Source organism: Oryx dammah, unplaced genomic scaffold (assembly GCF_014754425.2).
Source record: "Oryx dammah isolate SB20612 unplaced genomic scaffold, SCBI_Odam_1.1 HiC_scaffold_28, whole genome shotgun sequence".
In the NCBI taxonomy this organism is placed as follows: Eukaryota; Metazoa; Chordata; class Mammalia; order Artiodactyla; family Bovidae; genus Oryx; species Oryx dammah.
This window is the reverse complement of record NW_024070212.1, coordinates 1,618,997-1,634,386: the sequence shown is the minus strand read 5'-3', so window position 1 is coordinate 1,634,386 and position 15,390 is coordinate 1,618,997. Positions and strand designations below refer to the sequence as shown.

Sequence of the window (15,390 nt, the reverse complement as noted above, 5' to 3'; positions counted from 1 at the left end):
CTTTCCCCTTTAACACATGGCCATGACCTCAGAGTCACAGAAGTGAGAGTAGGAGGAAGTGGACTAAGGAGAACCAGGAAACAGACCCAGCCTTTAATCCACTGCTGGTCTCCTTGCCTTAGGTGCTCAGCGCCAAGTTCAGGAGAGATGTGAAGCTTATCCGGGCTTCCTAGGTGGTGCTAGTGGTAAAGAACCTGCCTGCCAATGCAGAAGACGTAACAGATGAGAGTCGGATCCCTGGGCTGGGAGTATCCCTGGAGCAGGGTGTGGCAACCCACTCCAGTGTTCTTGCCTGGAGAACCCTCCCATGAACAGAGGAGCCTGGTGGGCTACGGTCCATAGGGTCACAAAGAGCCAGACACAACTGAAGTGACTTAGCATGGATGTGAAACTGGAACTGAACAGATTTTTTTTTCACCTAGTCAATTAACAAAATTTATAAAAAATTAAGAGATGGCTGGATGGCATCACCGACTCAATGGATGCGAGTCTGAGTGAACTCCGGGAGTTGGTGATGGACAGGGAGGCCTGGCGTGCTGTGATTCATGGGGTCGCAAAGAGTCGGACACGACTGAGCGACTGAACTGCACTGACTGAAGCTTCCCTGGTGGCTCAGCTGGTAAAGAATCTGCCTGCAATACGGGAGCCCTGGGTTCAATCCCTGGGTTGGGAAGATCCCCTGGAGAAGGGAAAGGTTACCCACTCCAGTATTCTGGCTTGGAGAATTCCATGGAATTCCATGGGGTCACAAAGAGTTGAATACGACTCAGCGACTTTCACTTTCACAGAAAAATTAAAGATTGATAATATTCAGTTCTGGTAAGAATATGGGAAAACAAGCATGGTCACATAATGTTCATGGCAATAGAAAGTTGGTTTGGAGAAAGTAATTTGCCAGTATGGAATAACTTTTAATGAAGGCAAAGTCTTTGACCTAGAAATCCTTCTTTTTAAATTTCTTTTCCTTGATGCCTAGCGATGTTGAGTAATAGAAATCCTACTTTTAAGAATCTATCCAACAGAAACAAAGATAACACAGTAAAAGAATATGCATATACATATATATGTACATACATATATGCACACATATTATACATACATATATATATTGTTTGTACAAAAAAATGGAAACAGCTTGAGAATGCTCATCAGTATGGGCCACTGGAATAATCACAGTACATCCATGCAAGGGAGTGTATTATATTAATAGGTATATTTGTATGTAACGATCTGGAGAAATTTACATGAAATATTAAGAAAAAGAAAGTTACAAAAAACCTTTACAATAAGATTTCTTTTTTTAAGAAAAGGAAAGAAAGGAAAATGAAATATGTGTGTGTATGTGTGTGTGTTGAAAGGACTTGGAGAGGAGTCTAGAAGAATGCACGCAGGTACTAGCCTTGGCCACCTTGTTAGCACCAGGGTGCAAGGAGGAGACGGTTATTCTTTATTCAGGCCTTTATTGCTTAACTCACTGCCCCTGCTGCTGCTGCTAAGTCGCTTCAGTCGTGTCCGACTCTGTGTGACCCCATAGATGGCAGCCCACCAGGGTCCCCATTCCTGGGATTCTCCAGGCAAGAATAGTGGAATGGGTTGCCATTTCCTTCTCCAATGCATGAAAGTGAAGTCAATCAGGTGTGCCCAGCTCTTAGCAACCCCATGGACTGCAGCCTACCTGTCCATGGGATTTTCCAGGCAGGAGTACTGGAGTGGGGTGCCATTGCTTTCTCCGTTTAACTCACTATAATGATTCAAAAACCCAGGCAGCCACCTTTTGCAATTAAAAAATAAAATCCCACTATGTAGTGTATAGGGGGTAAAATGGAGGAACATGATCCATTTTTTTGGTTTAAAGTATGGCTAAAAAGTATTGCTACCCACCAGTGTGGGGATCATTTCTTAGAGTAGACACAGGCTGGCTCACTAAAGTTTTTCCAACAGCTGTCTGACGTTGAGTCAGGTGCCTGCTTTCTCTGGGCCTCATCTACAAAATGAAGATTCTAAAAGTAGGTGATAGTTCCAATCATTCCAAAATTATAAACTGCAATAATGAGCTATTTGTATAAAAAGAACCTTATTGTGGGACATATTTCAGAAACAATGGAACCTGATGAATGGTGTGTTAGAGCCAAGGTCTGGGGAGATGGTGGTGTGAAGGACTTCTACTGATTAGCTGAATTTAGAGCTGGAAAAGATGCCTGACATGTAAGAGTCATGATTTGTCCCTCAGCATCACAGCAAGGCAGTGAGAATCTTTCCAGTAGGATCTAGGATTTCCATTTTTCTTCTTTTTAGTAAGTTTTCCATGAAAAAGAGAGGAGCTGGAGTGAAGGAAAGAGCAGTGGATGGAGCATGGACAGAATCTCCAGGGCTGACACCCAGGGACCACTCCAAGTCAGCCTTGACCTCTGTCCTGGGGAGCTGTGTGCCCAGACAGAATCGTATTTGGTTCCAGGGGGAGAAGCAGACCCCCCAAGCCTCTGGACAGACCAGATGAGGGGAGAAGTCTTAGCTCTTCATCAGGCATTGCTTCCAGCTTTATCTTGCCAGCAGCGTGCCTCCTCCTCACACCCCGCCCTCCCCAGCCTCTTCCTATCACCCCAGGAAGGAGGAGACACTCACCAAGGACCAAGAGATGGACACGTGACTTGGAGACGCCACCCAGATCTGACATTAGCGAGACGGAGCACTCGTAGGTGCCGTTGTCATCCATGGTCAACTGGTCAATGGTGACGGAGGCATCTGACTGCTCGGCGTTGTTTGATACACTAGCACGATTCTGATAAAGTTCACCGTAGATATATTCTTTGGTCTCAAATTTCCAGATGAGCACTCTTTCCTGGAAGGAAGAAGAAATACCACTTGGTCTTCAGCCTAAGGCCCTGGCACAATGCTGCAGCCTGTCCTGTCTACCCTTACCCACCGTCCCCAGGCCCAGATGTACTGACAAGCCGACCCTGCAGAACAAAGAGCTCCACATATGGGGCCCTTTCATGGATTCCTTTTATGATCTATAGTACTAAAAGCCTGGGGCAGGCAGGCACTTCATACCAGAAGCTATCACCTCTTGTAACCTATGGAACCTCTTACTCCATTTTAGTTCTGTTCTCACAGTCAAGCAATATTTATTCAGTATGTAAGATGTTCAGGCATTGTGTTGGGCAGTCATCCATGGCTTGCAACCCCCCTTTATTTATTTGACTCTTACCTTTGGAATTTGTTTACTCATCAATATACTCATCATTTATCAAATAAAACATGGTACTAGCTAAGATCACTACTTTGAACCAGACTGCTTCAATTCAAATCCCAGCTCTGCACTTAGTAGTTGTATGATCTTGAGCAAAATATTAGAGGAAAACAATAGAATGGGAAAGACTAGAGATCTCTTCAAGAAAATTAGAGATACCAAGGGAACATTTCATGCAAAGATGGGCACAGTAAAGGACAGAAATGGTATGGACCTAACAGAAGGAGAAAATAATAAGAGGTGGCAAGAATACACAGAAGAACTATACAAAAAAAGCCCTTCATGACCCAGATAACCATGATGGTGTGATCATTCACCTAGAGCCAGACATCTTGGAATGCAAAGCCAAATGGACCTTAGGAAGCATCACTACAAGCAAAGCTAGTGGAGGTGATAGAATTCCAGTTGAGCTATTTCAAATCCTAAAAGATGCTGCTGCTAAAATGCTGCACTCAATATGCCAGCAAATCTGGAAAACTCGACAGTGGCCACAGGACTGGAAAAGGCCAGTTTTCATTTCAGTCCCAAAGAAAGGCAATGATAAAGAGTGCTCAAACTACCACACAATTGCACTCATCTCACACAGTAGCAAAGTAAAGCTCAAAATTCTCCAAGTCAGGTTTCAACAGTACATGAACTGTGAATTTCCAGATGTTCAAGATGGATTTAGAAAAGGCAGAGAAACCTTAGATCAAATGCCAAAATCTGTTGGATCATCGAAAAAGCAAGAGAATTCCAGAAAAACAACTACTTCTGCTTTATTGACTACACTAAAGCCTTTGACTGTGTGGCTCACAACAAATTGTGGGAAATTCTTAAAGAGATGGGAATACCAGACCACCTTACCTGACTCCTGAGAAATCTATATGCAGGTCAAGAAGCAACAGTCAGTACTGGACATGGAACAACAGACTGGCTCACAAATCGGGAAAGGAGTATGTCAAGGCTGTATATTGTCACCCTGCTTATTTAACTTATATGCAGAGTACATCATGCAAGATACTGGGCTGGATGAAACACAAGCTGGAATAAAGATTGCCAGGAGAAATATCAATAACCTCAGATATGCAGATAACACCACCCTTAAGGCAGAAAGTAAAGAGGGACTAAAAAGCCTCTTGATGAAAATGAAAGAAGAGAGTGAAAAAGTCAGCTTAAAACTCAACATTCAGAAAACTAAGATCATGGCATCCGGTCCCATCACTCCATGGCAAATAGATGGGGAACCAATGGAAACTGTGAGAGACTTTATTTTGGGGGGGCTCCAAAATCACTGCAGATGGTGACTGCAGCCATGAAATTAAAAGATGCTTGCTCCTTGGAAGAAAAGCTATGACCAACCCAGACAGTATATTAAAAAACAGAGACATTATTTTGCTGACAAAGGTCTGTCTAGTGAAAGCTATGGTTTTTCCAGTAGTCATGTATGGATGTGAGAGTTGGACTATAAAGAAAGCTGACTGCAAAAGAACTGATGCTTTTGAAAGGTGGTGTTGGAGAAGACTCTTGAGAGTCCCTTGGACTGTAGGGAGACCCAACCAGCCAATCCTAGAGGAAATGTTCTGAAGTCCTGAATATTCACTGGAAGGACTGATGCTGAATCTGAAACTCCAATACTTTGGCCACCTGATGTGAAGAGCTTTATTTGAAAAGACCTTGATGCTGGGAAAAATTGAAAGTGGGAGGAGAAGGGGACAACAGAGGATGAGATGATTGCATGGCATCACTGACTCAATGGACAAGAGTTTGAAGAAGCTCCAGGAGTTGTTGATGGACAGGGAAGCCTAGCGTGCTGTAGTTCATGAGGTCACAAAGAGTCAGACACAACTGAGCAACTGAACTGAACTGAGTAAAATATTTGACTTCTTTATGAGTCTATTTCTTCCTCTACAAAGTGGAGATAATGATAATAACACTTGTATCATAGGATTTTTGTGAGGATTAAAGTAGATAATATATGAAAAGGCAATGGCATGGAGCCATGGGCTTAATGAAGCCACCTCAGGTAAGCAAGTAGAGAAATGGCAAGCCCCCAAGCTACTTAATTGAGAAAGTCAGGGAGAGGTCAGAGGGATAAGAGTGGAAGCCAGGATAAGACTATCAGAAAGCCAAGAGAGGTAGATTCCTAGATGGGGAAGTGGTTGACAGTCAGAAAAGCTAGGAGAAATGAAAGAAGAGGAAGACAGAAGCAGTACACTAAATTTAACAAAAGAGAAGTTGCTGGTGATTTTGGTGGAGTGTTAGGGCAGGAAGGCAGACCGTGCTGGGTAGGGAAAAGGGTCAGGTCTGAGGTCTGCACATACTCTTTATGCAGGTCAGGAAAAGATGCTCTAGTTGTTAGACAGACACATGTGTGCCAAGCTAATGGTGACCAGGTCCCCCGGGCTGGGTACCCAGAGGCATAATTCGCCCAGTCACATGCCACAGCTCTGGTAGGAACAGATGACTCTCGGGAAGCTTGGCTGAGAAAGGGAGGAGCAAGAAAGCAGGAGATGAGGACCTTTCTTGAGCTGTGGATGACTGTATGGATGTTGGTCTTTCTCAGTTCAACTTTTTTTCTGACCTACTGGTTACAGCTATCCTAAGGCTTCCCCTTCCTTGACTCTCCCCCATGTCATCTCCCACTCTTGCTAGTACCCGTCACAATAACCTCCTTGAGGGCATAGATGTAATCCTTTTCTCTGCACTCTTACTTGCTCTCAAGTAACAGCAAATTAAAATTAAAAATAGGGCTGTGGTAGAACTCGCAGAGTATTCTCACCCGTAGACAGCATGTTAAAAAGCAGAGACATTACTTTGTCTACAAATGTCTGTCTAGTCAAGGCTATGGTTTTTCCAGTGGTCATGTATGGGTGTGCAAGGTAAAACATAAAGAAAGCTGAGTGCCAAAGAATTGATGCTTTTGAACTGTGGTGTTGGAGAAGACTCTTGAAGTCCCTTGGACTGCAAGGAGATCCAACCAGTCAATCCTAAAAGAAAGCAGTTCTGAATATTCACTGGAAGGACTGAAGCTGAAGCTCCAATACTTTGGCCACCTGATGAGAAGAACTGAAGCATTAGAAAAGACCCTATCCTGGGGAAGATTGACGGCGGGAAGAGAAGGGGATGACAGAGGATGAGATGGTTGGATGGCATCACCAACTCGATGGACATGAGTTTGAGCAAGCTCCAGGAGTTGGTGAGGGATAGGGAAGCCTGGTGTGCTGCAGTCCATGGGGTCACAAAGAGCTGGACATGACTGAGCAACTGAACTGAACTGAACTTACTTGCTCTCAATGTGATTGCCTCAAATCCTTTAGGAAGTAAGGGATCAGTCAACATAAGATCTTTAGTATTTATCTCAAAAGAGATAAATTTATCTTTGTTAGGTGGGAGAGACCTAACATCTGGTTTGCTGAGAGAACATGTCTTCAGTTTCTGCAAGCTAACGGCAGCAGCTGCCTTCTCTAGGTTTTTTCCTGGGATTCTGGAAACTGATAGGACAGGTACTCTGGCCCATCAGGGTCCCTTGGGCAACAGACAGTAAGGTGCTTCAGGCCAAGAATTGCTCTCCTCGCTCCTCAGCCCTGCTGCCCTAGAATTTGCGTGTCTTGGGCCATCCCTTCTATGTCAGGGGAAAGCTTAATGCCTTCTCTCTGAATAGCTGGGGATCCGATGCCAGCCATGTTTGCACTTTAAAAATAGAAGTAACTTGAAAATTTATGAATAGGGACTTTCTGGTGGTCAGTAGTTAAGACTGTTTCCACTGCAGGGGGGAGGGTTTGATCCTTGGTTAGGGAACTAGGATCCCATATGCCAGTTGGTGCAGCAAAAAAAAATAAATAAACCCAAAAAACTTATGAATAGATGTTCCTCTCCTTATAGTTAAAGAAATGTGAATTTGATCAATAATGAGATATTTTTCCACTCATCAAATTCACAAATATCAGGTAGCTTGAGAATAGCCTGAATTAGAGAATTAAGTGCCTGCACTGTTGTTGGTGAACCTGAAAATTGGTCTGACATACAAAGAAGGCAACTTGACATTTATCAAAATGTTAAATTCACATAGCCTTTGACCCCAAAGTTCCATTTTAAAATAATTTATCTAATATATGAATACCTATTTATAAACAATTACAATAGTAGTTATAAATATATACCTAGAGACATGCATATATGGATATTTATTGCAATATTATTTGTAGTAGCAAAATATAGGGAGCAAAACAAATGTCCATCGTTGGCACAGATAGAACATTCATAAAATGAAATACATAATATGAATTAAAATAAAAATAAGATAAATATAAATGCACTGACATATGGAAAGAGCTCCAAAGTATATTAAGAGGAAAAAAGCCAAGTGGAGGACAGTGTGCATGAAGTTTATAGAAACTTACATGTTCATATATGTCATATATGCCTGTGTTTACATGAGATGCATCTACAGAAGGCCACCCCAAAAGCTGGTAATAGTGGTCGCCTCTAGTGGGCTGCCCAGGTAGTGCAGTGGGAAGAATCCCACTGATAATCCACCTGATAATGCAGAAGATGTAAGAGACCAGTTATGGACGAGGAGCCTGCCAGTCTCCTGTCCATGGGGTTGCAGAGTTGAACACTACTGAACACACACACTCACACACTCATACACACACACACACACACACACACACTCCTACCTCTAGTGAGGGGAATAGGGATTGGGATTCTAGGGTGGAAAGCAGATGTATTTTTGTGAGTAGGAATATAGACATTTTCTGAGCTGGCATAAAGAACCATTGGAAGGAAACACAAGAAACCAGATCTTAGCCAAAAGTGGTATTCACAGTACTGAATGATTGTGGCAGAAATACCAATAAATTAGAGTAAATGCTGCCCCCCAAAGAACCAGTACCAGTGAAAATTAGCCTTGTCTGGGAGAAAGGGGAGATAAGGGGATTAGGGTATGGACACTGGGGCAGGGATGGGACAAGCTTGGCAAGGGTGGGAATGAGACTTCTCAATGGACTTCTTCATGATGTTTTAATTTTTGAACCATAGGGTTACTATCTATTCCAAAAGAGAAAATAAAATCTTCCCATACTCCCTGAAAGAACCCAAGCAGGAAGGAAAAAAAGCTACACCAAAATTTGGTCTCAGGGAGAGCTCTGTGTTAATCAAAAGTAATGACTGACTCAGATGATACAGTAAAGGTCACTTGAGACTGGACAACAGAAAGACGTGTGAGGGAAGGTAACTCTTTCAGACTAGAGATGGCACAATACAGCCCTCCCTGGGTCCAACCCAACAGTCACCGCTCCTTCCCCACCCAGCCCAGCCTGGGCGTTAACTAGGCTTAGTCTATCTAACTTGTAATGAAAGGTTTTGTAGTGCTTGTCCTCTAAGACAGGAGTCCCCAGCCTCCAGGTCATGGGCCGGTACTGGTGCTCGGCCTGTGAGGAACCAGGTCCCAGCAGCAGAGGAGCGGCAGGCAAGTGAGCGAATCTGTGCATTCAGCTGCTCTCCATCACTCTCATTACCACCTGAGCTCCGCCTCCCGTCAGATCAGTTTCTGGAAAATAAGCTCAGGGCTTCCACTGATTCTGCATTATGATGAGCTGTATAATTATTTCATTGTATATCACAATTTAATAATGCAAATAAAGTGCACAATAAATGTCATGTGCTTGAATCATCCCCAAACCACCTCCCACCACCCAGTCCCTGGAAAAATAGTCTTTCACAAAATAGGTCCCTGGTGCCAGAAAGGCTGGGAACTGCTGCTCTATGATCAGGTCATACTCAGACGTATATGCATGTTCCCAGCGTTTTAAGGGGAGGAGGCAATGGCACCCCACTCCAGTACTCTTGCCTGGAAAATCCCATGGGTGGAGGAGCCTGGTGGGCTGAAGTCCATGGGGTCGCTAGGAGTCAGATACAACTGAGCGACTTCACTTTCTCTTTTCACCTTCATGCATTGGAGAAGGAAATGGCAACCCACTCCAGTATTCTTGCCTGGAGAATCTCAGGGACGGGGGAGCCTGGTGGGCTGCCGTCTATAGGGTCACACAGAGTCGGACACGACTGAAGCGACTTAGCAGCAGCAGCAGCAGCAGCAGCGTTTTAAGGATCCTTACCGTGTGACTCCTTAGAAGCTTGTCCCACTGGATAAATCCCTCTCGGTTGGGGGAGGAAGTTTGGTAGGAGCATGGAAGGGTAACATATTTCCCCCGTGCAGCCCGAAGAACATCCTTTGGGGTGTCCACAAAGATGGCATGGGCAGTCATCCAGACTGGAAAGAAAGTGGGAAGTAAATGACATTGCATACCCACTCACTGCCCACTGGTCTCCTCCAAGCACAGCTCAACACGCTGCAGCTGCGCTCCTGGCCCCGGCACACCAGCTATTCTCCTCCAAGCCTCGGGTGAAGACAAACACGCATAGCTTGGTTCACCCTGTCCCCTGCAGCATCTCAATAAAGTTAAGCAGCTTGTGTGGTGGGCAAAAGCCTGGCTTTGAGCCTCAGCCCCACCCCTCCTCTTAGGCATTGTGCAAACTTCTCTAGGCCTCAGTTCTCATCCAGAAAAAGGAACACTAACACTTTTCAGAATTGTTTAGAGAATTAAATGAGATAGCATGTAAATGCTTTGCTTAATGCCTGGCATATAGAACACACTCAGTAAATATCGCCCCCCCCATCTTTTTTTGTTGTGATGATAATTCACTCAGTATTTAATGCATATTTATGGAGTGCTTATATATGGTAAATTCGTTGAATAAGATTAAGTCAAGGTAAAGAGAGAGAGCATACTCCCAGGAGCATTTATTCTATATAAGTTTATCAGAAAAAAAAAAAAAACGATGAGAAAAAGAGTGTGGTCACAATAGCCTCTCTCATCACATACATTCTTACTATGTGACATTGACTCTCCTCCATCGAGCCCTGGGGTCTGTGTCCCCTCCCCTTGAATCTGAGTGGGCCTGTGACTACAGTGTGAGTGACGCCCATTTGGCTGAAGCTCTAGCAGGTGGATTTCCTTCCCATATAGTCTGAGTGCCCTTCGAACTGCTGATTTTTATGCTGTTTCTCAGGTGGGCAAGTCCATACTTGGGCCCATCAGCAATAACCCTCTTTATTAGTTTCTGTTAGGGGCTGGGTTCCCATGGGTACAACATCTTTGTGTTTCCTGCTCATTTCTGTGCTGTCCTTCTGTATGTAGTAACTGCTTGATCAGCCCTCAGGTCTTCCTTAGGAGGAACTGCTCTGCAGGTGGGTGTAGATTTGGCGTGCCTGTATGAGTAGCATAGCACTGAGTTTGAACACACAGGCTTCAGAGCTAGAATGCCCCTTTGCAATCCCAGTTCCTTTATCTACGAAATGTGTAGCCTTGAGCAACTTACTTAAGCTCTCTGCACCAGAGTCCTTGCTTGAAAAATGGGTTGTTTGAAAATTAAATAACATGAAAAGTGTACTTTGTTTAGAATTACTCCTGACCCATAATCAGTGCTTAATATATGACAGTTACATTACATATGTGTGTGTTCAATATATATATATATATATATATATTCATATTGAATAACTTCTACTTTCTCATCTCATAGTCTTTTACTGAGTGAAGTGAAGTCACTCAGTTGTGTCCGCCTCTCTGCGACCCATGGACTGTAGCCCATAAGGCTCCTCTGTCCATGGGATTCTCCAAGCAAGAGTACTGGAGTGGGTTGCCATTTGTTGAGGTGCATCCTTAATTAGAAGTTAATCACAAGAAAAACCATCACCATCATTATGGGTGAACTATCGTAAATAAATAATAATTACTAATGACTATAACTAAAGACTAGATCAAGGGGCTTCCCTGGTGGTCCAATGGTTAAGAATCTGCCGGTCAATGCAGGGGATATGAATTCAATCCCTGGTCCAAGAAGATCCCACATATGGCGGGGCAACTAAGCCTGTGCACGCTAAGCCCATGCTCTGCCATTAAAGAAGCCGCCACAGAGAGAAGCGCATGCGCCGCAGCTAGAGAGGAGCCCTCACTCAGCGCAGCTAGAGAGGAGCCCAAGAGCAGCAACGGAGACCCAGTGCAGCGAAAAAGAAACAAGTTAATTAATTTAAAAAGAATAGATCACTTTTAAAGATCATAATAACAGCGAGTTAAAGTCATTTTATGTTAATGAGAGAAGAGATTGAAATGAATGGATGAGGAAGAACTCATAAAGAAAGTGAAAATATCTTGAACAAATATAGAGTGCTATTTAAATGTTATTTGTAAACCTGGGAAGGATTTTTAAAGGCCAATCCTGTGCCCTAAGACACACTTACATTTTCCATAATCCTAGATGAGAATGTATCCTATGTTTAAGCACTTCAGGCCAACAGCCATCACTGGGAATCCTCCATAGCTAATCTAAATCCTTCTCACTGATTCAGTCAGTATCCTCTTGTTCTGACATTACTGGCAACAAAGACATCTGGCTTAACTTCTTAATAACTTCCCATCATAAACTCAGAGGCTTCTGATGTTTGTAATCACCAGCTTTCTCATTCCTAGTTCCGTAATAAACTGTAATAAGTCCAGTTTCTTTCACCTCTTCCCATAGGCTTACTGTTTATTAGCTCTGTGACCCACATTCTATGGAATCTTTGCATTCTACCCAGTGGATGAGGGAAAAGCACTGGGTGAGGATATCTAATCTATAATCAGAACACTAGGAAGTGGAGAAGTTGTTTTCTAGAGCTTTCCAACAACCCCCCTGTCTACTTTTTGTATAGGTCTACACTGGGCATCTTCTTTCCAGCTGCCCAGAACCCACCTTCTCCCCAGTCGTTGCCGCTCGCACATCCTGTTACTGCTAACAGCTGTGTCTCTCCTCCTCCAGAAGTATTCTTTCTCTCCTCCTCCCTCCTGCTCTCCTTTCTTTTTTTACCAAGGCTGGGCTCTTCTGATATTGATGAAGATTATCTGTCTAAGCTAATTCACCATAAGGTGTTAAAAACTAATAGTTCAGGGATGTGTTAACCTTCCCAAGGGTATACAAATTGGGAGAGTAGGTGCTTTCACCCGCAAAGAAGGAATCAAAATCTCAGAATTGTGTGCCACAAGTACCACGCATGAGTACCTTCATCCTAGTACTCTCTCATGAAAGTCTGTTACACAGCATGACCGAGTGGCCAAAAGCACAACTACTGGAACCAAACTGCCCAGGCTGGCATCCTCATCCCTAGCTTTCCTAGCAGTGCAACCCTGCACAACTTAATTAACTTCTCTGTACCTCAGTTTCCTTGACTATAAAATGAGGTTAATTATGCTACCTAACTCAAGGTTGTGAGGGTTGGATGACAACATGTTTAGTAAGCACAAGCTTCACCCTGGCGCCTAAGCAAGAGCTGTGTCCACACTCTAGATTGTCATGTCTTCTCTGCTGCACTGTGCTTCTTTCATTCTCATAGCCTCAGGGTTCAACAAAGTGCCTAATACATAGTGAAAGTGAAGTCGCTCAGTCATGTCCGACTCTTTGCTACCCGGTGGAGTATAGCCCACCAGGCTCCTCTGTCCATGGGATTTTCCAGGCAAGAATACTGGAGTGGGTTGCTGTTTCCTTCATTCAGGGGATTTTCCCAACCCAGGGATCGAACCCAGCTCTCCCGCATTGCAGGCAGATGCTTTAACCTCTGAGCTACCAGGGAAGCCCTCGTAATACATAGGAGATACTCAATTAAGTGCCCTTTGCCAGCAAAATGAATGCGTTACAGAGAACTTAAGTTTAAAAGATGGGTAGGATTTATAACCAGAGAAGCTTAGTTTCTAGATAATGATTTTTTTAAAAAATCAAATAAATAACCAAAGGAGCCCCAGAGAGTGGACACCAAGTCTGCAGGTGGCCCCAGGTGGAAATGGTAAAGGTCACTGAAACTCCCTAAGTGACTGGGGTGTGAAGACTCAGCTTAAGGCCTCCAGAATTGCTTGTAAATAATTAAGGTTTGTTAAGAAGATAATAAACTGCCTCTTGAGAGCTAACTAGAAAGCAATACATCCAAGGAGGCTAATGAAATGCTTGATGGAACCGGCTGCTTGAGGCGTACACAGCACATTATGGGTACCCTTGGGAAACTGGCAGTAATGCCTCCACTTAGGAAAATCCATTTGCACAGAGAAACCACAGTCTTAGTTAGGGAGGAGGTGCTGGAGGCCAGAAGGAACCCATCGTGCCTTAGGACCAGGTAGATAGAGCTCTTACAGTGAGAAAGTGCTGGTCTCTAGGGCAAGGGGTGCAGCTCATACGTGCACATACATGTTGGTCTGTCCTGTCGCCCAAGGTGGAAATGACCCTGCAGGCTCTCAGAATGACAGCTGGGGAAGGGGAGATGGAGAGGTGGGGAGGAGGGGTTAGAACTCAATGGACATTTGTGGAAGCCTTTTTTCAACAAAGATCTTCAGGAATCTATACATTCCGGTCAATTTAATGAATTTTTCCTAAGGCGCTAGTCTGGTGCAAGGCACTGAGAAAGTGATCAGAGGCATGGTCATGCCCTACCTTTTTAGGGAATCCACTAGGATCGTCTCAGCCCCTACTGGCTCTGCTGAACAGCTTCAGGGAGCTTGCGTCCCATGCACACGTCATTATCATGTCAGTATGGGCCTATGCGTGCAGGCTGCCTCCCCTCATCAGATGGCAGCTCCTTCTAGCAGGGTCTGTGTCTCAGACTTCTCTTGTACTCATCACTTGCCAGTTCCAACCCCCAAGGCGTCTACACAGAGCTGGGTGCTAATAAGACCTTGTTTGTTGAGTGGTTTATATTCCCTGCCCAGGAAGCAGTTAGAAATCACTGTCAGCCAGCGTCCTAACAAAGCTTAATTAAGTGTTGAGTGCAAGTGTTAAGGAGTGAAATATGAAGGGATGGAGGTGGGAGAGAGGGGATTGTGCATTTGGATCCAGAAGAAGGATTTTAATGAAAAGCCTTACTGAGATGATGGGACTTGAAATAGCCCCCAAGGGACTCAGTTCACGTTGTTGAACTTGTGTATATAAGAGAGTAAAGCAGGGTCTATAACTGTGCATATAACAGTATCTCACTTCCACAGAGTCACAGAAAGAAAATGAATTTTAGAAGAAAATATATCAAAGTATAGAATTAATAGCAGTTATCTCTGAATTCTGGATTTCTTCTTTGTGTATTTTTATTTTCCAAACATTCTGCAGCAGACATGTGGTACTCTTGCAACCATAAAACTGAGTTACATTTCTACAAGTCAAGTAGGAAATAAGGAAGGAGAGAAGTGGGGACAGACTGTTTTGTCAGGGAGCTTGCCTAACACATGCCTAACACAAGGAAATGGGAAAGCTTCAGACAGAAGGCTATGAAAGATCTTGAGAAGGTCTCTTTCATCCCCCCTGGAATGGAAGATGGAGAGACTTGAGCAGGCTCCTAGGTCATAGGGATGGAGCTCCTAGAAAAGAAGTGACTCCTTAAAAAAAATTTAAAAAGGAGGAGAAGCCAGATGGAGCACGCTCCCTGCCTGGGTGGGTATGAGCAAACCCTTGCCCATGGCAAGAGGTACCCGTGCCCGAATGTGCAGAAAGAGAGCAGCCGATGGGCAGGAGTGGAGCAGTGAGCTCTGACCAGGGGCTTTGCTCTCCACCGCTACGCACGCTGTCTGTTTGTCTGAGTGTCTGTCTGTCGCCATGTTCTGCCTATGCCAGGTGTTTATGGCATCCCTAACTCACAGGGCAGAGAACAAGGAAGCCGCCCAAAGGGCACTGACTGCCAGGAGAGGAAGAAACCCCAGGGAGGAAGCAGGTTCCAAGTGTGACAGTTGGTGCCCTGGGCAGAGAGGGTGCTCTGGGAACAGAGACAAACTCAACAGTCAGGGGTTAGGGATGTGGGAATAAAACCTGAGTGTTGCCAAGGTCAAGTGGTTTGAGGAGCAACTGAACTTTACCTCCAAGTCAAATATATTCTCCACTGGCTGTCTCAATACTAAAATTTCCACCACTGAGTGAAGGTACTATGTGTGTGTGTGTGTGTGTGTGTGTGTACACACGTGCACACATGCTTAGTCACTTGGTCATGTCTGACTCTGCAGCTCCATGGAGCCCGCCAGGCTCCTCTGTCCATGGGATTCTCCAGGCAAGAATACTGGAGTAGGTTGCCATGACCTCCTCCAGAGGGTCTTCCC

General features: G+C 44.4%; 1 protein-coding gene across 1 annotated transcript in view; it reads right to left on the bottom strand.

Annotated features, from left to right (window-relative positions):
* GPA33 (glycoprotein A33) overlaps positions 1-15,390 on the bottom strand; it is a 51,706-nt gene that overhangs the window by 25,409 nt on the left and 10,907 nt on the right. The window contains exons 2-3 of the mRNA XM_040229958.1: positions 9,349-9,503; positions 2,623-2,839 (exon numbers count right to left, since the gene is read on the bottom strand). Coding sequence (XP_040085892.1) covers positions 2,623-2,839; positions 9,349-9,503 — 372 coding nt within the window. The remainder of the gene's footprint in view (positions 1-2,622; positions 2,840-9,348; positions 9,504-15,390) is intronic.